Source organism: Cyclopterus lumpus, chromosome 4, assembly GCF_009769545.1.
Source record: "Cyclopterus lumpus isolate fCycLum1 chromosome 4, fCycLum1.pri, whole genome shotgun sequence".
In the NCBI taxonomy this organism is placed as follows: domain Eukaryota; kingdom Metazoa; phylum Chordata; class Actinopteri; order Perciformes; family Cyclopteridae; genus Cyclopterus; species Cyclopterus lumpus.
This window is the reverse complement of record NC_046969.1, coordinates 19,453,155-19,478,418: the sequence shown is the minus strand read 5'-3', so window position 1 is coordinate 19,478,418 and position 25,264 is coordinate 19,453,155. Positions and strand designations below refer to the sequence as shown.

Below are 25,264 nucleotides of genomic sequence, written 5' to 3'. Positions count from 1 at the left end.
AATACAAACTTGGCAGAACTCATTCTCTCTCACAGAGGGTGTCTCTCGACTAAACATTCACTCCACCACACCGCTCAGGACACACTCTCTCTCACAGCCACCGCATTGTGGGTGTCTAAGATGCTGCCTGCTTCACAAAACAGAATCGCTAAAAATGAAGAAAGGATTTTGGCCGCGTCACAATTGCTCAGAATGTGTGTTATCGGATGTTAACTGCCCTCTTAAACTTGTACTCTCGATGAAGTCGAGGTCTGTCTGGCAAAGCCTACAGTTAATGAACTTACCACTAAATCCCAGTTATTAAGCTCTAACAGAGTGATTGCCTCTGCAATGTTGTCAATTCCAGTGCAAGCCTGTGAGAAGAAGAGAAAAAGAAGAGGAATTACAAGAGAGAAATACATTGTACGAGATCATGCTGTGGTTTGTGTTATGAAACATTATTATGCCTGTACATACGAAAAAAAACATTCACAATCAAACAGACAAAGAAATTATAATTTGTACCTACTATGGTACCACTCATAAGAGAAACATTTAAAGTGGTGGCACACCCTGAAGTGTAACAAAGGCATGATTATCTTTTTCGACTGATCCTTGTTTAACTGACGGAAACCAAAACACATTCTCTGTAATAAAGTGACAACAAATTGGCACAAGCAGTGTTAAAATGCTGCTCTCCCTGAAGCCCAGAGCCAGCGAAACCTTCACAAAAATTGCTTTAGAAGGAGTGCAGAGCAGTTTACATCTTCTGTGTATTTGCACCTGTGCCAAAGACACCCAAATGTATGACTAAAGTAGTACACTTGAGGTCTTTAGTCATTTCAGAAGCCGGGTAGCAAGGGGGAAGTTAATGATACTTTCCTGAAGTACGCATACTAATAATCAACGTTTACTTTCAGGGCAGGAAACAGGAATATTGACAGTTTCAGGTTTAGTTTATTAGCTCTTTAATGGACATTATTTATTCTAAACAAAAGTGAAACCCAGGATATGATAATTTCATTAAGGTAGCATACCTCTGCCATCCAGAATTAAAAGATCAAAAGAAAGATGAAGCTGACAACTCGAAGTACATATGCATCATTGAGGACAACAAACTGAGAATTTGAATGCCAACGCAAAGTAAATATGTAAAAATTGCCAACACAGACTTTGTTTCATGCAATGGCTACATTTTTAGATTGTAGATCGTGAAATCATTCTGTTTAACATGTTTTGATAAATTGCTGCTCTTGCTGTTTGTTTGTTTAGACGGTTATTACATCATTCTTGTAAAACAGAGCAGTGAAATATTAAATGTTCATGTAATCTTTGAGCAACAAGGGCTGAGCATTATGCCCAGTCAAAATTATCAACTAAAGAAAGAAGAAAAGAAAAAACTTGAAAGTGATGGCAACAAAAATAAATATATGTATTGAATGTATTTTTGTAGGCTTTGGAGTAATCCGTTTTTATGTCTTTTTTGTGTCAGCTGGCATTTATGTTGTTGTGCTTTTGATATTCAGTATCTATTATGAAGTGTATGTTCCTTATTGTGTTCATAACTGTAGGTTGTATGTAGAGTGGAGTAAGGTGGAGGGACAATGAATTGGCTTTGAGAAATGTGACATGGTGGACTTGTCAACAGCCCAATTACACAATATATATTTTGAGGCCTTTCTGAAAAGATTATGGAAAACGTGTAAACCTGCACCGGTTAGGCCCGTTGTCAAATATTATGAAGGTGAATCGTGTTGATTTCAATCACACGGCTACAATAACGACCCCACGAGAGGGACACCGCCGAAGACGAGGCCTATGATTAATTTACCAAGTGTTTATTTGAGAGGAAGGGCATACATCATGTTCGCATTGATCACAGTAAGGATAACATAACAGGATGATAGATTTTAAATGGGAGGCGTCCTTTAGTCGCCCGCATTGTGTGAACATCAAAACATACTACCCCACCTGCATATAGGGCTACATATCTGGTACATCCAGGGACATTCCGTCTCTGGCGAGGATTTAAACCCCTTGACAGGACGACTGGCTACGTGTAAACAAGTTTACGTGAGCACCGTTATCAATGTAGCTAACCCCGACCTGTCGTTATCGGTCCAGCCGGTACATTTGAAACCTGCCATTAAAAACTAAACGTCCCCCCGTTTTAGATCCGGGCCACCGCTACCTAGTGCGCGAGCTCCCAGGTAAAATGATTGGTAATCAGAATCAGTTAGCAAGCTGTCAGTGTGTTAGCTTGGGGAGCTAGCCACGGAGAGCGGAGGCTCAGCTCGGGTCTGCCGTTTGCGACGCCAGTCAGTCAGGTCGAGTGTACGGCTGCTGACAGCAACGAGACCGTTCAGCGACGGCGAAACAGATAGCTAGCTGCTGGGTGTAATGTGTGGGACAACGGGAGAGACACACCTGAAAGTCGGCCAGAATCATTTCTCTATCCATGTTGCTCTCGCCGCTTTCGGAGGCCATGGCAATGACTGGCTAAAAGCGATTCTTCTTCCACTGGCTCCCCTCGCGTCGCTCGCCTCACGGAGGGACACGGATTCGTGAAAAAAAAGCGCTTTGCTTTGTCGCGGCGACGAGTGCGAGTTTGGCAAATTAGAAATATTTAACCTGACCGGGATTCAACCGCTTCAGATGGACACAATTCTGTAAAGTAGCGTTACAGTGTTCAGTTATCTCCTATCATTATTGTCATCTAGTCCATTGCTTTACGACTGCCGTAAAGTGTCTGCAGCTGTTGTAAAAGCTCGAGCCGTGGACGCGAGGTTGATACTTATTGTGAAGTTTTAAACACGACCGTCTGTCCTTGTTTCATGTTGAAGACCTCTTTTCATGAAAAGACATTAGACCATGTTTCCCTTTCTCATGTCAATATGTTTAGAGGCGTCGTTTCACTCACACGTACATAAGCATTACAATACGCCTGCCTAGTTAGTACATGCAAATTATCTTGTGTTGGGTCGTGCCTTCACATAGGCTAACTCAAAAATATAGAGACTAAAGATATAGGCTGCAATACATATTCAATATGCTATAAACCTGGATTTTCCACGTTTGTGTAATTTTGCCGGTCGTCATTCTCATCCCCCTTTTTGAGAGCCACGGATCAATGGCGCAGCTGGTCAGATAACAGTGATGGGTGGATGTAGGCCGATCTGAAGACATGGTGCCCCCATCAGGTGAAGCACCGAGGGGCGAAGACACAAACAATAGCCTAATCTATAGATTCGCCTTGAACAAGTATAAATCGTAATGTAAATGTATTTATATAGAGAGCATTCAGTATCTGCAAGCAAATGATAGGTCAACTTGAGGGTTGAAACAAACAGGTGCAGTCGCAATGCCGCTTAAAGACAGAGCGAGAGGAAAATATGAATGCCAGCTTGCCATTGACTGGACTAAACTCCGATTGTTCCCTGACGCAAACCCAACATGTGTGTCCACGCGCACGGCACCTGCAGGTTGATGCCGATTATGAGAGCGCCAGACATGTGACGCGATTTGACCTTATTCTTCGTGTTGTCCCCGCAGTGCCGTAAGCCTCTACAGTAGCCTCAGTCACACTGTCTCGTTCATAAAAATGGACGTGTGCATTTCCGCATGATCGCGGAATCGTTGAAAAGTGTATACGAGTATACAGTAAATCCCTGGTTCACATCTGACCTCAGCTCTGTAATCAGCGAGGCTGAGAGACGATATCAAGTCCCACCACTAGAGGGAAGCATTATAAAAGAGGACTGAAAGATGATGACGGCATAACAAAAAAAAAGCCTCTCTTGCTCTTTCACTGGAATTTGAAAAGTGCAGATGAAGTAGGACATTCAAATGTAGCTTCTCCGGTAAACCGTAAAGGCAAACATCCGGCCTCCCACAGCTCAATCTACACTTCAACCACACGTTGTGACGTGACTGATATTTTTGGGAGCTTTACTGTGTTCGCCTCTTCAGTCCTTATCGCGAATTTGGGAATAAATTCAAGCGGACGTCTGTTCCCGGAGGACCATCGTATGAGGTGGGGTTACCGATGCAAAGGACAGGGATCTCGTAATGATTGTGCGATATTTGGGGCAGCGTGCGTGTCCTCTCGGTCTCTCTCAGTCCTTGGAAGCTGGTTTTATGCAACATGATAGCATATACGATTGCAGAAAAGCACTTTTGACAATTTTGGCAACATCATCAGGAAAATGAGCGGGAAGTGAATTTGAATTACATCACGTCTTTTGATAACATGTGAGGATGTAACCATTTTATGTTTGTTTATATTTGTTGTTTTTCGTTATTTTTGTGTTGCATTTTCAGTGGCTGACTTTGAAGAATGGCTTGCATTTAAAATCATCCCCCCCCCCCCCCTCCCCCCGCCCAATAACCGATCATATACGGACTTATGATTACATCACTGATGTTATTATACCAGTGTGTGATATTCTATGTATAGAATAATAGCCCTTAAAGAAGTGTCGTGTCTGTGGTTCTCTTATAGGCTGGACACGGAGAAATGACACACATGTGTTACAATTCAGCATTTGGCCCAGATGTCACCCATCGGATCATAAGACAGTCAGGGCTGTGAGGATAGATGCAGCACGTGGAACAACATTGTTTCCGTATTATTATGACCAGCAATGCGTCTAAGTAAATCAACATTGAGTATGCCAGTCAATCAGAGGTGGCATGAATTCATTTTCCAACTGGCTGCGAAAGTTACTTTATATTTATAAATCTGGATGCTTAGTGCTGGGTACATACTCCTTTATCATCGTATATCATTGTTTAAGCTGTGAGCATTGGAGATAAGCTGATACATGCAAATGTATATAGCATCTCATATACGTTGAATAGAGCACATTTGACCCCCAAAAATACATTTCAATAGAAGCTACTTTATTTGAACATGTGTTTACAGTGCAGGAATAACTATTCTGGTTAAGTCCCTTATTTGGTGAAAGGGGGAGGTGTCTATATGAGATATTTGAGCTGACTTCCATTTTGGATGGCAGAATGTGTGCACACCACACACAGCATCAGCAACCTTGCTTCAGGCAATAACACTTTTTTAAAAGATAAAGATTTTTTTTAAGAATGGCTGACCAAATCTGCAATGCCTCTGCCAGTGGAAACCTACCCAGAGTGTTGGTTTTGCTGCAAAACGGAGCAAATGTTAATGGATTAAATAAATACAACAGGACTGCACTGCAGGTTGGTAACTTTCAGTTATTGATATTTTTTACAAGTAAAAATTGTTTTGTTCATGTTTTTTTTTGTAAACTGTGGTTTTATAAGCTTGTTTGACTTCCTTAGCTTATTGTGCTGTCGTACAGGATAAGGCCTAACCAGTTTAAAATAAAATATCCCAAAAAGACCTTGTTCACCATTATAACAGGAAATAGTCTAAATAGATATTGTTTTCAAAATGGGAAATCTGTGGGACAGATGACAGGGGAGTTTGGACTTAGTCCTAATCTAAATACAATATGTGTAAATAGCAAATTCGTTTTGAATCATGTTCATATTTTTACTTAATTCATTACATAATGTCAGATAAGAAAAATCCGAAATAAAGAGATCGATAAATGAGTATATATGTGTTTTTGTAACTATTTCACAATTTAATTAATATTTCCAGCACTGATTTTGCACTTAAACTTGAGAAATAAGTTATACATATATAATAAAGAATAAACTCATTTCTGTAATGTGATAATACAAAAAATAAAGATAATACACGCTAAACTTGAGGTTAGAGTGTGAGAAAGGAGAAACAATATGGTGGTGGTGAGGAATATGATGAGAGAGGGCCTTCCATCATACAATGGGCCTCTTCCTGCTTGAATCTTTTACACGCCTAGATTTGTTTTAATTGGGCCTCCAGCTGGCCAATTCAATTTGTCCAGTCCAAACTTACAAATTTGCCTCAGAGGGTTTTACAATCTGTACACATACGACATATTCTGTCCCGGGACCTCACATTGGTTGAAAGAAATCCCCCAAAAAACCCTTTCACGGGGAGAAAAAGGGAAGAACGCTTCGGGAGAAATACATTTAAAGAATGAACAACATAACAGTTATATAACACATTCAATGTGTATGACAAACGATTCATGATGATGGGAAAGTTACAACTAACTATTGCCACTTCTAGTGATCATTTTAATACTAATAGTATTTCAACATTATAACTGATTCCGTGTCCTCATCTTAATAATAGATCTGATTTAGTATGCAGCTCATGTCAAAAAACAAAAAAGCATCCATCTTGATCCTTCTTTCTTTTTTTCCATACAACCATACAACCACATTATTGTTGTTATTATAGCTATAAATTACTTGACCAGTCCCCCCCCCCCCCTCACACCTGTTTGCTGCACTCCTCGTTCTTTCGCCTGCAGGTGGTGAAGTTGGGGGACGCCGCCGTGGTCGAGGCTCTTCTCCGGGCGGGGGCAGACCCCAACCTCCGCGACCCGGTCTGCGGTCTCACGGTGATGCACGACGCCGCGCGCGAGGGATTCATCGAGTCTGTGCGCGCGCTGGTGGATTACGGGGCAGATCTAAACCTCGTGGATGAGCAGGGCAACCTGCCGCTTCACCTGGCCGCCAGGGAGGGCCATCTGGAGGCGACCCAGCTGCTGATCGGACGCACCGCGGACCCGCGTGCCCCCAACTGCCTGGGACACACCGCCGGGCAGCTCGCGCACATCCACAAGAGGGTGGAGAATGCCAAATACATCGACGACTATTTGAGCTCCCGTAAGTGGTCTGCATGCATTCTAAGTTTTGTTCATAATAGCTTCCTCACAGATCAAAGTCTTTCTTTAAAACATGTATTCTTTATTCACTCTTCATACACAATCTGCATATCTATAATTGCTGAATAGGCTGTACCAACTATTCAATGTTAAGTTGTGGACTTGTTTTGGAAGTATATGATGTAAGCTTTTTCTAATAAATAATATTTCTGTTCCTCAACCAAAACAATGGCGCTGGAGAAAACGGTGACAGTGTTTAGGCCTATATGTTTCAATGATTGAGAGACTGAAGAGCGGTTCATATTAGAATATTTTGATGTTGCATAATTAAATGCATAATTAAAATAAAGGCTAGGCTATAGGCCGAGATTTCATGTTGTTGGTTTGTTGTTTCACCCGTGCTGTGTCAAAAATGAGCAACACTGCCATTACTTAAATTCGTTTGACATTATATTATACATTATATTATATGTGTAATATAAATGTCTGAGCACATTTTAGACCATGGTATAAAACGGATTGTCACAATTTGTATACGAGTGTTTACAAGGTTACACAGTTCAATTATTTGGTTGCACAATCGCCCCTTGCTTGCTGCACATGCACATAAGCAACTATTTACATTAGAATAGAATAAAAGGAAATACATTGAAATAAAAGAAGAAAAATAGTTATGGTGGGGGCAAACTGCCTACCCCAAGCGAAGGAGTTCAAGTATCTCGGGGTCTTGTTCACGAGTGAGGGTAAGATGGAGCTGGAGATCGACAGGCGGATCGGTGCGGCTGCAGCAGTAAAACAGGAGCTGTACCGGTCCGTCTTGGTGAAGAGGGAGATGAGCCGGAAGGCAAAGCTCTCCATTTACTGGTCGGTCTACGTTCCAACCCTCACCTATGGTCACGAACTCTGGGTCGTGACCGAAAGAACGAGATCTCGGATACAAGCGGCCGAAATGAGCTTCCTCCGTAGGGTGGCCGGGCTCAGCCTTAGAGATAGGGTAAGGAGCTCGGACATCAGGGGGGAGCTTGGAGTCGAGTCGCTGCTCCTTCGTGTCGAAAGGAGTCAGCTGAGGTGGTTCGGGCATCTAGTCAGGATGCCTCCTGGACGCCTCCCATTAGAGGTTTTCCGGGCACGTCCAACTGGTGGGAGGCCCCGGGGAAGACCGAGGACACGCTGGAGGGATTATATCTCCCGGCTGGCCTTGGAACGCCTCGGGATCCCCCAGAATGAGCTGGAAAGTGTTGCGGGTGAGAGGGAGGCCTGGGTCGGCCTGCTGAACCTGCTGCCACCGCGACCCGACCCCGGATAAGCGGGTGATAATGGATGGATGGATGGAAATAGATATATTCACTAATATAAAAAAATCCTACATAACTCCGTTAATAGTTGGAATAAAGGTAGTGAACAGGTGTATTACAACCTTGTATGTTTATTGTTTACAATCGTATCTACAGCCAACTTGAATATTTAATTACATAGTTTAATATGAACAACGTTTTTTTGTTTTAAAGTGACCTTAATGATGATCTTTTCACGCCCTGTAGGCCACCATCTTTTCAGTCTTTGAATTCTCTAATATCATGACACGTTACGTTTGACAGCCCCATTTATGTTCATGATGAAAGTGTATCGTTACAACAATGAATCATTTAGCAACCTCCCGTTTGAATGTGTTGGTGCTTGTTTAATAAAAGGTTATAGATCTGATTCCACACGTTTCAAAATACGGACAAATATGACTTCCTACGTGGCTTCAGCCCGCACCACGAGGCCTGAGGGGCCAAAAAGCAGAAGCTGCTGCACAAAGGCTGAAGCCTCGACTCAAAACAGTTATCACCGGAATCGAAAGTGAAAGTTTTCTTGATGATGCTTCGTGGGGACTTACCCGTTTATCGTGTGTGTGTGTGTGTGTGTGTGTGTGTGTGTGTGTGTGTGTACCGATCCTGCATTGAGCTGCGTAGAACTTTCCTCCTCATGTCTGTTTGTGGGCTGAGCGACCTTGAGTTTCCATGTCAGGCCTATTTATTATAATTGGTATTACAATGTTGTTGTTTTTTTCTTTTCTTCATTTGAGAATACATTTATTTGGTCTTTTATTTGATAAATGTTGAATTGTGTTAAATCGACCGTTAAAGCATCAGTCGTTTTCATCGCTGTTAAAGTTGTGATGATATGATATATATTTCTTTTATTTCAGACTCATCAGTCCATAACAAACACAAATACAACAACAATATATAAAATACAATACAATACGAGATATGAGAATAATCAAGAGTTTTAAAGCGTATATGCAACGAACATGCAAACACACAGCTTTAAAAGACGCGTATACAAGTTACAAGTGCATCCGTGTGCTCCTAAGTGGCAACTTGATTTAAAAAAAGTTCCATACAGCCACCTGAATATTTTCCATCGAAATTAAAGTTGTAATTCTCTCCAAAAAAAGAACCAAAAAAAAGAATAAAGCTCAATGGGGGAGAAAATGTGCACTGGCCTGTTTAAATCTAATAAAAGTAGGTTTAGATCAGCTAAATCCATTTCATTATACAGCTACATTGCCCAGCTGGAGGCCTCCCTCACTGTTGACTGTCTGTCTGCTATCCCCAGTGTGTGCTCGTCCTTTCAAAAACAGACAGATCAAATATTAGCGATGATAAGTGATCACATTTCTTTTAGCGTGGAGTCTTTTACAGCCCTTTCCCCTCTCCGAGTGGCTGGTGAGCGTGTGTGTGAGCCTGTGCGTGTGTGTGTACACGCATCTTTCTGCCTGCCTGCCTCACCCTATTGTAAACGAACTGTGAAACAAAAGACATGCAGTTGTACTCGATATGTCTACAAAGGCCTCGACATTTTAGTTGTGATTGGGATGATTTTGATCTCGAATGAAAAATAAAACGTCGAGTAATGCCAAGTTATAATTTGACAGGAGCTTCAGCCCGTTTGTCTCACACCGGGGGACTTTAGAAAAGTGTCCTTTAAAACAATTCAAACGTCCTCGTGTGACTCACGTGAGCGGGCTATGAGGCTCGATCCGGATTGGTCCGAGAGCGCGAGGACAAGACCTGAGGAGAGCGAGTCCGTCTGAAGAGTCGAACCTGTGCCTCCGATAAAGGACTCTTTATATTCACCCTTCTGAGAGACAGAATCAGCTCTATTGTTTTCTTTAAGTGCATCGATCGGTGTACCGTGGCAAATACGAACTGTCACGTTATTGCTCATATTGTATGCCTGTGTTATGATTTATTATTGTATTAATGCCACTTAGCATGTGTGTGCGTAAGGATAAATTATATATAAACTCACGGATTTTCTTTCCTCTCACACAGACTAAAAGGACGAAGAGGATGAAGATAAAACCTTCCCATGAGTCCTATGACACTGTCAGTGGATTAATTCAACTAATATTGAAGATTGTGAGAATGGATGAGTCTCTGATATTCTGGCAGATTGATAGGTTTTGTTGTTTAAACATTATATTTAACAAACTGGCATTTAAAAAAAAAAAAAAATCCAGGGCTTAAAATGATAATGAAAAGGGAGCAATGTGGATGAGACCAGTAGCATTGTTAGAAGGATTCAACCTTTTTTTAACTTCTGTAAATAAGATAATTATGTATATGTAATAAAATATGGTGGCATGCTTAAAACTAAATCCATTCAATAAATTATGTTTAATTCACGTCATACTTTTATTCCGGATAACAATATTAAAGATGGGTCGCCTGAAGTTGTCATTATGGTGACATGTTTATTACAATATCCAAAAAGTAAATGAATATGTATATTGTGAGCAGATTTACTAAAGTAAGAGACACATTAGGTACTTATTTGTTATTTAGAGTCCAGAAGTTCAATCAAGTCATGTCCATATGTGAAATTTAAAAAAAGGAAACGGCATGCTTCCCTTTCTGTGCAGAGGAAATAAACCACACCCAGTGGCAGTTATGTTCTGTTGCAATGTCTATTTATTATTTGCCTGTAGTACATAGCATATGCATATTTATGCTTACAAACAAGAAAAGGTCTAACAAGCATCCACACACAAACATACAACACCCCACTCACATACGAGCAAATCTCCATGTTCCATCCTGTACTCAAAAGCAGAACAATTCCACCCAAAAACGGCAAGTGTGGACATTTTCAAAACAAACAAATCTGTCCCGAGAATCAAAGTCAGAACAAAAGCGCTCGCTGGCTCGCGACTAAGAAACATTTTGGGCTGCTGCTTCCTTTTTTTAAGCAGATGACAGATACCGAAATGAAGCAGCTCCACAATAATGCATATCCATGTGGCGTGCTATAGTCTTTACACAAATCATTGATGGTTTTTGAAATTAATTTTTTTTTAATGTATTGAATCATTTTTAAAAAGGAACTATGGCAAATATGATGACATGGTTTTGTTTACCTCCAGAATGCATGGAGCATTGCCAGTCCCAGCCAGCCATGTTTAAGGTCCAGATTTCTCCTATTTAAAAAAAAAAAAGAAAAAAAGAAATTGCATACTCTTAAAAAAGGCTTTTGTTTCCAAACTGTCATCTGCTATACTGCAGACGAAAGAAGTGGGAACACAGTACTGTGGTGTTTGGATTTGACAGTGTATTCATTTGTTTTGTGACAATGTAGAACATCTCCTTGACGTGCACGTATGACAGCTCGGGAACAGCCTTCTAAATTGTTGCTGTGTCACCCTTCTTGTTCCACACTTTAGCAGCTGATGCCATTCCTTACTCACGATTAACCAAAGGCCTTGACGCTCCACCTTACTGATGGAGGACAATATGAAGAGTTACATAGATTAAAGTACTGTGCATAAACTAAGGTGCTAACTGCCCCTCCACCCCCGATCTTTCTGAAACACACACACATACACAAAAGGTCATCAAGCCTAATACAAACACAAACACGCAAGTAGGCACACACACAAACACAGATCACTGAAGGCATGTTCACAAACTGTGTTGGATCTGTATCATGCCCGCTGTGCAGAGGGAGCTCAAATTATTTACCTTTTCCTGCATATTTCAAAGTCTTGCCGACTCACCTGCGTGCCAATGTCAGCAGGGAGAAGGAATAACTGTCTCTTTGTGCTTTAACAGTAAACTGGGTATCTTGGGCGATAAGACATTTTAAAATGAGGCGGGGGAGGGGGGTCATTAAGATCGAGGCCTCAACTTGAGAAGAACATTTTTAAAAATTAAAATGGATAGAAATATCACCACTCTGAACTGAGAACACATGGTCAGCAAATGTATCAACGGTTTATTCTGACCACGTCAGGTAAATCGGCAAATCGGTGTCTTCAGTCATGTTCACCGACACACAAACCATCCTGATGGTGCAAGCGTGAACCATTTCCCCTGTGAAGGTTTGCTTTACTTCTGGTTTTATGAACACATTTGCCACAAGACAGGATGCGCAATTAAGCAATACAGAACATATGCAAACGCATTTAAATGAGCCCCAACTGCTTTGTTTTTAAATTCAGTCTATGATTCCTCTCTGGAGATACATTATTTGGACAATAACAGGGCCGCCAAACTTGGGACTTAATTAATTCAGTAGTTTGGTTAATGTCACCATTTATAAATTGTGTTTCCACTCACAGAGAGGGGCTTTCATTAAAGATCATTGCAATGGTAGTGAGCATGTTGGTAAAACAAATCACATACCTCACTTTGACATAATTACTGAATGCATATGGTCAACTTTTGTCACAATATCAATGGTTCGTTAACTGGTCGACTTGTGCTTTGGCCAATAATCTGAGAGCCCACTGTGATCCAGAAAGTCCCGAGGAGTCGATAGCTTGGCAGCAACAGTCTAGCTGTCCACCACATTAGTGACTAAAGCACAGACTGTTTTTCCTTTTGCCTTATCCGCGTTGTTGGTAAACACTAGTTTGACAAAGCCCTTATGCTGACGGACAAAACAAACACGTAACAGATTTCACAAAGCCACGGGACGATCGATCAATCCACCGACCGATCTTGTTTTCCTCTATACAGACAGGCCACTCCAGGCCTAGGCGCTGTGGACCAGTGGAGGCCTGCGGTGTGTCTGCAGAATATATATCTGATATTTGCAGAGTCAAGTCTGATGTTCCAGCTCTAGCATCCTTGAAATCACACGTCTGTAGCAGTTTTTGCAGCAGATATGACTCTGCAACAGGCATCTGTGTGAAGAAGCATCTGGCAGACGGGACGTTTCTTTCCACTTGTCCTGCAGTGTGGTGTTTTACTAATCAGGCCTCGGCAGTCCAACAAGCGCAATCGGCGGCCTGATGATGGTGGTCAGCCGTCCTTCCTTCTGTATTGTTCATATCAATGATGTGAAGTAAATAAAGGAAGTGTGTTTATGGGCACAGTCGAGTTTGTATTCCTGCATATAAAAGCGGATCTTGGATTTCTTAATCCTATCAGTTCACCATCATCCTTTCCCCTTGACTCCCCTTTACACTGGTATCATCACATCCCCCACTGTCCCATCTGTCACTTGGTCTGCTCGGTCCAGCTCTTTCTGGTTTGTCCGACACACCAACACTCTGTTCAGTCCTCCTTAAATCCATCCTGTCCAGCAGGCCAACGGAGGAACTTGTGCAGCACACATACATACATACATACATACATACATACATACTGTACACACATACATACATACATACGCAAGCATTCATCCTAAATCTTTTACACCGTTCACTGTTTTATAGCAACACCTTACTAATCCAGGGTACAAGTTAGCAAGATGGATATTGTGTGCATGTCAATGTGTGTGCATATTGTATCTGTATGTCCATTCTGGTTCACAGGTGCCTATATATGGGCATATACAGTGTGTGTGTATATATGTATATATATATATATATATATGTGTGTGCGTGTGTGTGTGGGTGTGCGTGTGTCAGTTGGTCTCGTAGGAGGAAAGCAGCGCGGCGTCCACAGGCTCCATGCAGGAGGGGCAGGTGAAGGATCTCATCAGCCAGTCGTCTATACAGTCCATGTGGTAGATGTGCATGCAGGGCAGGAACCGGATGGGGTCTCTGTATACAAAGTCCATCATACAGATGACGCACCTGTGCAGGTGAACACAGGTACATTTTGTTAGGGACTGCACGGACAGCAGAAAATAATTGAAATTCAATAAAAAAAAAAGAAGAGCATGGTTTTGCCACTTACTACTACTAAAGTAGTTTAGTGAGTTTAAACTCACAATAGGCATTTCCTGATAGGAAAGAGTAACGCCATTGCTTTTAACCGTTAGCATTTGCAAGTTTTAACATATTATAAATATGTATGATGCAAAAAAAAAGTTAGAGATGATATACTACAAACATGTACTGCTTTACAGCAATGTGCATTTATCTAAAATGCCACAATATTACAAAATATTGAGTATGTATAACCATCCATCTCTGTATTACAGCAGTGCGTGCACACCAATAATGACATTATAAATTGATTTGCATGTAACAACAGCCAACTTAACTTGTTAAAATGTATGGGTGGTTTTGTGGTTACATTTTCTGACTAATAAAACAAAAGAGAGATTATTTGAATACAGACACTTTGTCATTGGTTACTGTGGTGGCGGGGGCGTGGTTGGGTTCAGCTGCAGAAGAGATTGGGGGAGTGGCTCAGGGAACTTGCTGCTAAGGGGCCTAATTGGCCTCAGCTGTAACTAATTTTGTTTCTCCCAGACATAAACGGCTGTAGAGACTAAGGGGCGAGAGAAGCCGGAGTCACAGTCTGCAAGACCGCCACAGAGAGTCGCAGACACAGACAGTCGGGTGAAGACCACAAGCGCTCGGACGAGGCGAGCGTGCAGAGTTCACACTAAATAAAACCAGTGAGAACCGCAATGTGTGCTGGCGTAATTCTGCAGAGGGGAGACTCACGGGGGCACGTTACAGTTACATGTTCATTCATTTTAAAAAGAGCTGTAAACACCCTAACTACTCACTCTCTGATCTTCTTCTCAGAGCCATCCCGTCCTGGGTCATACACGCCCTTCGGGAGGTGCTGGATGAGTCCAATTCGCTGTGCGATGCGAACCTGCTCCTCCTCAGTCAGCTGAGTGGCCAGTCGGGCTTGGCTGGGTGTTGGGTGGTAGACAGGCACATGGATTTGTTCCTGTAGAAGAGAGGGAGAGAGAAGACCAAATAGAAAGGTCAGACTAAATAACAGTCTTATGGGGAGGATTCATAGAGAGAAAAATCCGAGGTCACAATTACCGTTTCTGGTTGGTGGCAGGAAATATAATACATTGAAGATAAGCTGCAATAAGACTTATATTCTGGTTTAAAATCTCTCTCCACCTCCACAGGCTCTATGTTTAATTCATAACAGAGACAACATAATGTCACCACCTGCCAGTACTATACTGGAAAGCATTAGTATGGAAATCCCTCACCCTGAAGGGCGGACAACACAATCAATGTATCAGTTGGCTGTAAGAGTTTCACAATCCAACCAACATGTTGTTTTAATATGCAAGTATCCCTCTGAAAAAGAAGGCTCTCACAATAACTCTTGTCAATAACTGATACGATCAATGATTAGTTACAAGGCAACGATATGCATGGTCATGTTGTGGGATTCTAATCACAGGCAGTAGATGGTAGTGTTTCCCCACGCCTTGTCCAAACTGACTCTGAAGCAGACCGCTCCATGGTTGCTATCACCTGACTCGTTTTTTTCAATCTATAAACATTACAAAAATGTTGGCGTTGGCATACAGACCGGATTACTATAACGGTATTAAACAATTTAAATTGACCAAAGGACAGAAATCTACAATAAAGTGTCATGAAAAATGAGCTCCTGGGAGTCAACCACAAATAAATAATAATAATAAATAAATAAATACCTGTGAAGTCACTAAAGACTGCTCATAGCGAGACATATATTTAAAGTCTCCCTAAGTTGACACTGGCCTGCACAAAACTTCAGAACAGCCCAAACCACCCTGCCCTTCAACACTTCAGTCGGTTTGAGACTGAAGGTGAAGAGTGACAAGTAGATCATCTTTCATTATGTCTCTCAGCAATTTTTTACATATTTAGGTAGGCATTTAAAATGTAATCAAAGTAACATCAAATCAAAATGACAACCAACGTTTCAGTATCGGTTTGTAATGAGTCAATTCTTTTAAAAACTGGACTAAGTGTGAATACCGAAACCTATACTGTTCCTACACTGTAAATATACAGTATATTGTGAAGATATTTTAATTATATTTGAGGTATTTTCCAAAACAAGGGTGAAACTTTATTGCCATTTTCAGGTCCAGCTCAAGTATTAAAGCTTGGGTTGGTAAACTAGAGAGCCAGACCAGTGTTGCCAACTCTTTTCCAATAAAAGTGGCTCGCAGCACTGAGAGCCAGTCAGTCCTCTATCTATCTATCTATCTATCTATCTATCTATCTATCTATCTATATAAACAATGAACATGCTATTGTTGTAGAGCTCATGCACATTTAAAAAAAATATATATAACAAAACATGTTTTTATATAGGATTACAAAAACAATAGCATATAACAACATACTTATAACACGTAAAATAGAAACAAGCTGAAAGATTTAACACCTTATCGGTCTGATATGACTGTAAACTGAGTATCTCACGGTTTTGGACTGTTTTGAAACTGAAAGCTGGCCTGCAAACCAATCAATAGTACAAATAATCGATAGTTGCAGTCCTAAATAAATATTTGTTTCCCCAAAGACAAATTTATTGTCAAACCCTCTGATATTATAAAAAAAATAAAAAAAATCCCTGTTAAAAACAGAATGCCACACATGATCTGTGAAAAACATTAATCTTTTTAAGAAATGAGAAATAAGTGAGTGATCTACAGTTGTATCTGTCCTATCTTGTGTGGTCCTCCTTTATATCCTTGCTTTTGAAAAAGTGCAATCGTTTGACGGCTAAAACATATTGTAGTTCAGGGGAGAATAGGTATCGATATATATTTGTTTTTTTCTGTCTTGTGCACCACCTACGTCTCCAAGTATCTTCCTCCTCTCTAAACACAACTTTCTATTCACTCCACTCTCTCAATTTGCGGTCCATGACTGCATCCTCCTTCCTTTCTGGCTTCCTTCCTTCTCTGTTCTCGACGTTCTTATACGCTCACTACAGCCTTTTGTGGCGCGAGTATGAGTTCCTCATCTCCCTCCGTGACCCCACGCTTCAGCCCACTCACTCTTCTTCTGCTATAGTGTGCCTGAAATGATCCAACAGCCTGGTCATGGATTAATCAAAGTCTACTCTAATGCCATTATGTGAGCTCTTTAGTCAACTTCCTGTATATCCACACTCCAGAAAAGACCTTTTGACACAAGCACCATATACTTCATTGGATGCCGCTTGAGATGAGACAGGCCTTAGCAGGAGAGAAACCTATCTGCACCCTTTAATAAACATGTATGATTGTGTTTCTGAACTGCCTGCAAAAACCGCAGGTTCAGTAACTGCTGTAACCCAATTTGGTGTTAGGTCGTTCTCCATTTCCTTCTTTCATTCTGGCTGAATGGTAGTCAGTGGTTCATTCAGAGTCAAATGGCAGGGTTGCGAGAAGGCGACATATATATTTGTTATGTTCTTATTGAAATGCTCAGCGGTATCTTTGTCTCCTTCTGCCCTTTCAATTGTCTGGTTGCACCAATGTACTCGTTTTGTTCTCTTTTGTAAAAAACTTGACATTTTCTTCAAACCCATCATACATACAACATATTATATATTTGTGAAGAGGGTTTTCTACAACCCAACAGCATGAGAGGCCATTAAAACATATTAAGTAGTCCTCTCAGCCATCCGACTGACCCAATCAAGCTTTTGTAGCAAACATTTTTCACTGCATTGTAGCCTAGATTCAAATCTGTAAAAAAAAGCTATCTTTTTAAGTTTGATGGTTTTCATTGAAAACAAAAAAGAGATGGCAACCATGCAGCAGGAATGAAAGCTCCAGACAGGGCCTCAGGGGGGGGGGCAGCAGCTGTACTCTGTGTGTGCTAGGGCAGTTAACTGTGCACTGGTCAGCAGTATCTTCCTTCACACATGGCTTGTCAGCTGGGCTGTGACAACTGCTCATTATTTGACCTCATTTGACCAGAGGGGCAATAATGATAGAGATAGAGGGAGAAGGCGAGGGTGGGGGACTAAGGGAGCCGCCAAAGAACGGACCCTAGGTTTTCTCTGACAAATAATGGTGTTGACCGCAGAGCCGTGAACACAGCAGCAGAAAGTCTGCCAGGCCCAGACTGCTAATGGTGAACGAGGAAGTAGGTAAAGATTGTAGACAACGAGGAATTAGAGCTGATGCATAGAGTGAAAGTGAAAAAAGATAGATGGAGGCGGTATTTACCCGAGCTTCCCATCATCCATCACTAATTGAAATTCAGAAGAAACAAGAGTAGGGAAATTAAATATAGAGGCACTCAGACCACAAAAAAGCAAAACAAAAAAAACAGGCCACAGCTTTAGCTTCAAGAGCACATACACACACACATAGCCCAGATTTCCCCCACTGTTGTAGGTGTGTATTTATATACTTGTGTGTCTGTGTGTGTGTGTGTGTGATGTTAAGAATCAGGAAAATGGGTTAGAACCACACATGCCCCTTTCACTTGCTACATCAGCAGCTCAATTATCTAGGCATGGTGCCGTGTTTTGGTATTGACACATATATCTCCTACACTGATACAATCCACAACGTCTCCAGCATGGCAAGAGAACAGGAGTATTGCTGCTTTTGGCAGCGCTGTCAGTGGAGGTAGTCACAGAGCTATATCAACGTCTGTTAGGGCCAATTCCTAGTTTCTTTCTTACTTAGGAAAGGTATATGCAGCGTGGTGGGACAACACACACACGAGACACCCACACTGTGAGTCTGCCTTTCCCCGCAGGTCGGTTTATACGGAAGTAGCCCGCTATGTTCTTTGCAATGGGAACAAGAACCCCTGCGGTTCGCGGGCTACCCGACACGGCCCCCGAGATAACTTCCGGGATTAACGTACTTATTTTAACCCAAACCACATTATTTTCTGGATGTGGATGTGAGACAGGGGTTGCAGACAGGTGGGCCTGGTGATGTATGGTCAACATTTCTGTTTATGACACATGGTGTTAGCAAAGCTTAGTGACAAGACATTACAAGTACAAAAAGTGCTTTGCCATCAATTTTGTCTGCAAATCTTCCAAACCTCAATCATATCCTACTTGCCAATGGTTGCTGTATATTACGTGCAAAGTAAGCAGTGTCAATATGCATTTAAAAATGGAAGAAACACCAGATACATGAAGCATTAGCAGGCTTTGAAATCGTAGCTCTCGTTCGAGTGACTGCAGAGTACCAAAAATCTTAGAACAAGACCTGCAGACACCGGCACACAATACAGGCGAGCATGCACTCGGCTGATCACACACACATGCATAAAAGGCAACAATGACAACAATGGGGAGAGGAATACAATGGGCATTGGCATCACAGGATGTGTTGTGTTAACGTGATGGTGGGACACGCTGACGATAACAGAATGCGTATCGCATTACTTCATTACCTGAACTTAGTATTAACCCTAGTTTTACACAAAACTCCCACACAGCCTTCACTGTAGCCACTCGAACGATATGAGTGATGAACAGAATTAAACTATCTGGCTGGAAAAGTGTAATTAAGGGAAACAATATTCAGTAAATAAAACAGAAATCATTTTATTTTGTTATATTTATTTTACCACTATTTCCAATCTTATCATGCAAGAGGAGCATCAGCCAATCAAAAATAAGTATCACATTATATAGACCCGTAACAGCCTTTCATTTAGTTATATCTACTATGAGATAATGACCAAAACCAACTTGATCCTATGAGCCAGGGCTGCCAACTGTCATTCGAAGGAAGAGGGAGTCGTGAAAACAAAAAGAGATATTCGAGTCCTTGTCATTGTGGTGTGTGCTCAGGAACAGGAACCCCTATGTGGCTGTGTGTCAGCCAAAGCCCCACAGACCATGAGTCTCAACTGCAGTACAATGGCTTGTTTGTCAGCACCGCCTCCTCCACACCCCCAGTGATTCTGTTACCATATTAGGTCAAGACTGTAGGTAATCACGATCACATGGGGTCTCTCTGATGGGGTGTGTCACTGCCTTACGAGGCTAAAAAACAACAGCACTATATGATTGAATTGACTTAATCGTGCCTGTGGGGGAGTCAGTGACACTAAGGTTGTCCTCACCTGCCTGATACATTACTGTTAGTGTTATTTGAACACAGTGAGGAAGCCACATTCATTTCCTGCCTTTGCTGATTGGCCATTTAGGTGGAGGCACCTGCAGAACACCGATGCCAAACAAGTCAAAGGGTAGAGACCAGACAATGACTAAATAAATGTGATTCCCCTGGTCCTCCAGGTTGGGAATTGTTCTGAGGGCTTATAACTCTACCGTAGAACCGCATTATTACAACAACAAAAAACACAGAAATGCCGTATGCACCACGAAGAAGACAGATAGCAAGTAGCCTAAGCTGCAGAACGCAGTAGCAAACATTTTGTTTTTAGGTGACCTACAATATCACTGGCTATACACATTTTCCATATTGGTCACTAAAAGATTGTTTTTGTTGTTTTGTTATGGCAGCTGGTATGCACGGCAGAAACTACAGCCACAAGATATAGCATCAGTTGACAAACAATCCTCACGCCAAGAACAATGACAAATGGTTCGAAACAGTAATACAGTGTAACATAAAGTGGAAGTGGCCTTGTTACTGTGTGGTTACTCTGTTATGTGTTGATGGCAATGTGGTACCATAGTTACTAAGTTATTAATATATACATCACTCATACAAATGGTTTTTCATTCAGCGCCTTCACGGCCAGAAGACAGATTTTTTAGTGGTTGAACCTTTGCATTCATGCCAAAAGTCTGCTTGAAAGCTGAAAAGCCTCCTTTTCAGACCGTCTCAGTCAGTTCTTCCCATCTGCTATGCTCTCCCACATCAACACTCCAGGTTTGACAGCTAATTATAAACAACCTCTAAAGCAAACTTGTTCTCCCCATTTCATCTGACCAAGCTGGCTGAGCTCAAACCAAACTGCTGACTGCAAGCCCTTTCATCTTAATGGCAAGGCAGGTGGTTGACAGAATCTGTGCTTTTCAATTGCGCGTGTACCCACTACCGTCAGCGGTGTGTGTACTAAACACACACATTTGGCCCGGTTGTTGTGCAGAGCAGCAGGACCTTATTTGACATGTTTTAAATCATTTCTTACCCTCTAGGCCTCATGTTCACACAAAAGTGAAAGAAACGGTGGGAAAAGTGTATTTACGAAAGACCAAGTTCAACATTCATGCACGCACACAAGCCCCGGGAATCTTTTAAAGTCTGCAAGGTGTTCCAGCCAATGAGGTTTGGTCGTGAAACAAGATGTCCCAGCAGCATGAAAGGCCTTTGTGCCAAACTGAATGTGATCAATGAAAACTCCCGTCTTATGACAGAGACATTACAAGCAATACCAGGGGGGTGGGCACGCATATGCATACACACATACATACAAACCCTCCCCCTCTCAAATGCCAACACACAGGGGTGCCTTATCTCCTATAGCCCAGTCCCACAGCGATGAGTCAGCACTCAGTCTCACCAGCTGCTTTCCAAATCACCACACACACACAAACACACACACACACCTCACAACTGCAGCCATCACAGTATTAGGAGCACAAACATAACGTCACCCCCGTCTGCTCTGAATCCTCCCCAGTTCATACGAAAAACAAACATGAATGCAACTCTCACACACACACACACACACTTTAAAATAATTTTGACAAGACATTAAATGGGCCACTAGCCTAAGTGGTTGGCTCAGAGCTGATCTCATCCACTTTAAGTCTTAGCTTTCAACAGCCATCCAGTCACCCTTCCAGCCATCTATGCACACTGTAACTACATGGAATATTCTCTTGTAAACCCTGTTTTACAGCAAGACCTGTCCCAGTATCATGCCATTCCCTTTGTAGAATGGGGACATGTACCCTTGTACCTGTAAGCATTTACTAGGATAGACAGTAATATTATAAAAACTGACTCTCATATATGGCTCAGACCATGTGGATTTTTCAAAACTTGACATATCTGGAAACATAGTCTGATCAACATGACAGACAAACTGAAGTAGCAGAAGACGTTTATAACCCTCAAGGTGAGCGTCGGAAAGATGTAACTGCCATACATGCACTGTATACGCGTTTGAATTAAATTCACTCCCAAAACGCCCAGGGCTAGATACCTTGCTGTTGTTTTTTTCAGTTCTACAACAGGAACCGGAAACAAGTTATCCCAACACCTGTATCATTCATGAGGAGAAAAAAACAATTGATCCCCGAAACTGATGGTGCCGCCTTCAGCAGAAACTGCAACATCTGATAAGTGGATATCAGTCTTTCACATCAATGTGGAGGAATTTTGGCTCACTCTTCTCCTTCAAATGAACTGTCCATGTGTGTTCCTTTCACAGCATCTCAATTTCAAAGTCAGAACAGCCCAGAATTCAGCTTTAAAAAAAATCTTTCCTTGATTGCTTTTTGGGGGATGTAGAAACAATAACAGGCTTGGATTTAAATCATTGTCTGTTCTGTATTCTGTGTTCATTTTCTTAAGCCCAGCCAGAGCTTATCTTTGTTTTGGATGTCACGAATGGGATTTCTGGCATCATATTTTTCACCACGAATAGCAAACCTCGCCCTCGTATGAAGGAGAGATCACCAGCACAGTGAGAACACTGGCCTTCACACGCAGGTCCATACTTGACAGCTTTTTAAAAAATGACAAATTCAATTTCAAGTCGAGTATAGTGGAGCCTTTAGTCCCTTTTTCACAAGCAGCACTTCCAAAGTGTGTTCTCAGGCTTGGTTCAGATGGTGATTACTGTGGTCAACAGGGAGAAAAGAGCTGGCAGGTCTGAAAGAACCCATTATAAGTAGGTTTTTACAAGTTAGTTCACCCTCTTGTGAAACTGTCAATACAAACAAACTACTCACAGATTTTCTCAACCCAACTGAAAGCTTAGTTAGAGCTCTTCCAAAGAAACTAAGCAATGTTTGTGTTTATTACACCATTCCACTCCTATGATACCAGAGCTGGCTGCTTTGGCCTAATTACACCCTGTTGTAGGCCAGACATGACATACTCGTAGCAACCTGGAGATAGATGCATACCAAGGACTCCTGGCCTCATTCAGATATCATCTTTGACTTTTTTAATCATGCAGAAGATAAAATATGTGTTCATTTAGGTGGTCAGAAGAGGCTTTAAGGATTTGGAAGGGGTTTTTTTTACAGCAAAAAAGTGTTTTCAATCAACTTTCTGTTTGGAGAAACCAATAGTTCCTTATGTGACCCAAATTAATGCTAATACATGAGAGGCATAAACTGGGGTAGGAACTGACCCTTCTCTAATGGGATAACGCTTGAGTTTTCAACCAGTAAGACATGACAATCTAGTATGTGGTACAGAAAAACAAAATAACGATTTTTTTTGCCATTACGGGGTATAATCACAATTTCTTCCATTTTCCTTGCCCTGTCGATACGATTTCAGCTTTTAAGACTGACTTTAGTTAATAAAAACAAAAAGGAATATATATATATATATATATATATATATTATATTTATATATTTTTATACAGCTGGAGAGTTCCTAGTCATGGTTAGATCTACAAATGGGAAATTAATAATCTGTGTTTGACATTTTAACAAATCTATCTGACATCTTAACTATTTGTCTTAGTATCTATTCATGAATAGAAAGTTAAGCATTTTAGAATCCCGTTAAACAATCGTGAACATTTTTGAATCTTTTCAAATGATAGATGACAATAGACTGAGACAGTGGTGCAAACTTTCTCCCTCGTGTTTTTATCTCTCTTGCAAATAGTTACAGAATTAAGTAGTTTTCTACAATAAAAGCTCTCGTAACCAGAGACCATGTTCAGTTTCCCAGGTTGTAAAAGACTTCTCTTAAATCTACAGATAAGGCTTGGCTTAACCTAGTAGCAGGATAACTCTCTGCCAAGGCCTTACATAACTCATACCAGCCGCCTCTCAACATAGAAAAACACACGAGAGGAGGGTAACGCCATGAATCATATTTATGGCCAGGTCTGCTTGCAGATAATCTAATTCAGGAAATAAGGACACCGGACAAACAAGTTGCTGCCCCGGAGGGGATCAGGGAAAGAAGCAGCTGAGAAAGTTATGAGCCACTATTTAAAAAAATATGACCAAACTCTCTCTTTAATAGAGCGCTGGTGTTCTTTTCCAGTCAATTAAAATAAATTACAGTTTATACTGTTTGAGTGAACTCGAGGCCACAATAGATGTCTTTGTGTCTTTGTGTCTCTTTTGAGCCAAAACCACATGGTTCAGTGTGTTTGAACGAAAAGTATTGCAAATGATGATACCGTGCTGCTTTCATATCAGCGAAGGATGAATCATAATATGACTTCAGGGAAATGGGAGACAAAGACAGGACCGTCGGATATAACAAAGCGGATTAGTATCAAAGCCGTGGCGGGGTCAGCGGGCTGGGTTTCTGGCCAAGAGAGCGATAGTTGTCAAACACCTTGGCGTCTCCTCCTTCTCCATCTTCTCCAGACAGGCAGACATACAGCCATTACTGGGCCAGACGTCAGACACACGTCATCTGAACTTGTCATGATTTTTTTTAATTAAAAAAATTAAAAAATGTCTGGCTGGCTCCAGTCATGTTGTGGTCCAAACAAGTTGGTCAAAGTTACCTGGTAGGGGGGCGGCGGCTCCTGGTCGGGGTCACCGTCTCCGTAGCTGGCCCGGTCCGACTGGGACTCGTGAAGCAAAGAAATATCATCCGAGGTCGGAGATTTCAGACAGTTTCCCATCTCTTTCCTCTTCGGTCAAACTCTCCCCTCTCTCGCTGCACCGCCGTCACACAGCGGGATGTCACGGGCCACTTTCACCGGGACTGTCAGCAGACGAGAGGAGGCGTTTCTCCATGCACAGCTGATGGACGTCCTCTCGCAGACGGCGGGAGGGCTGCTCACTTCAACAACAACATAACGTTACCTCGGCTAGCAGCTAGCCGCACAAAGAACTAGCTTGCACACAAAGCTAGTTAGCCCTCGAGAGCATCTACTCGGTTTGCTAAAACCTTTACGACTGAACCAACCTCGCAGAATGTGGTGTCCGCGGGGGTAGCAATGCGAGGACAGTGTGAATATCCTTCATTTAAAGCGGTACAACCTCACCGCAGTGTTCCTGTCTGAAACCTTCTTGGATGTCAGGGACTTTCCAGTTTGCAGCTGCCGAAGAACGACAAAAGGTGGAAATGTAGCAACACGAAGCCCCGCCCTTTCATACAACCAACCAATGAGCGTTTAGCTACATCCAGCAAGCTCTTGTTGGCGGCCAATCAGATTCGGGATCACGTTGCCCTTTGCTGAAACATAAACACAGAGCTAAAATCGATAAAT

At 41.8% G+C, this 25,264-nt stretch overlaps 3 protein-coding genes across 4 annotated transcripts in view; 1 reads left to right on the top strand and 2 right to left on the bottom strand.

The window, feature by feature from the left end:
* faf1 (Fas (TNFRSF6) associated factor 1) overlaps window positions 1–2,466 on the bottom strand; it is a 60,068-nt gene extending 57,602 nt beyond the window's left edge. Inside the window, exons 1-2 of the mRNA XM_034531206.1 lie at window positions 2,407–2,466; window positions 285–353 (exon numbers count right to left, since the gene is read on the bottom strand). Of these exons, the coding sequence (XP_034387097.1) occupies window positions 285–353; window positions 2,407–2,466 (129 nt within the window). The remainder of the gene's footprint in view (window positions 1–284; window positions 354–2,406) is intronic.
* Window positions 2,467–5,016: 2,550 nt separating this feature from the next.
* On the top strand, window positions 5,017–10,288 carry cdkn2c (cyclin-dependent kinase inhibitor 2C (p18, inhibits CDK4)). Its single transcript, XM_034531171.1, has 3 exons — window positions 5,017–5,196; window positions 6,387–6,744; window positions 10,070–10,288. The coding sequence occupies exons 1-3, from the start codon at window positions 5,080–5,082 to the stop codon at window positions 10,072–10,074; spliced, it is 480 nt and encodes a 159-aa protein (XP_034387062.1). The 5' UTR covers window positions 5,017–5,079; the 3' UTR covers window positions 10,075–10,288.
* Window positions 10,289–10,687: 399 nt separating this feature from the next.
* On the bottom strand, window positions 10,688–25,220 carry rnf11b (ring finger protein 11b). Of its 2 annotated transcripts, XM_034531525.1 has the most exons (4): window positions 24,961–25,220; window positions 24,554–24,834; window positions 14,706–14,875; window positions 10,693–13,818 (listed from the first exon to the last, which is right to left on the bottom strand). In XM_034531525.1, the coding sequence occupies exons 2-4, from the start codon at window positions 24,671–24,673 to the stop codon at window positions 13,647–13,649; spliced, it is 462 nt and encodes a 153-aa protein (XP_034387416.1). In that variant the 5' UTR covers window positions 24,674–24,834; window positions 24,961–25,220; the 3' UTR covers window positions 10,693–13,646. The 2 variants fall into 2 exon arrangements, with proteins under 2 accessions (XP_034387415.1, XP_034387416.1); XM_034531524.1 differs by having other exon boundaries at window positions 10,688–13,818; window positions 24,554–25,220.
* Between the last annotated feature and the right edge of the window lie 44 nt (window positions 25,221–25,264).

What these genes read in the sequence shown, in the direction of transcription:
- cdkn2c (XM_034531171.1), top strand. Translation starts at nt 5,080, where the DNA reads ATGGCTGACCAAATCTGCAATGCCTCTGCCAGTGGAAACCTACCCAGA. An exon ending in ACAACAGGACTGCACTGCAG is followed by an intron (nt 5,197 to 6,386) that starts GTTGGTAACTTT and finishes TTTCGCCTGCAG; the next exon opens with GTGGTGAAGTTGGGGGACGC.
- rnf11b (XM_034531524.1), bottom strand. Translation starts at nt 24,673, where the DNA reads ATGGGAAACTGTCTGAAATCTCCGACCTCGGATGATATTTCTTTGCTT. An exon ending in AGCCGCCGCCCCCCTACCAG is followed by an intron (nt 14,876 to 24,553) that starts GTAACTTTGACC and finishes TCTCTTCTACAG; the next exon opens with GAACAAATCCATGTGCCTGT. An exon ending in TCTGAGAAGAAGATCAGAGA is followed by an intron (nt 13,819 to 14,705) that starts GTGAGTAGTTAG and finishes TCACCTGCACAG; the next exon opens with GTGCGTCATCTGTATGATGG.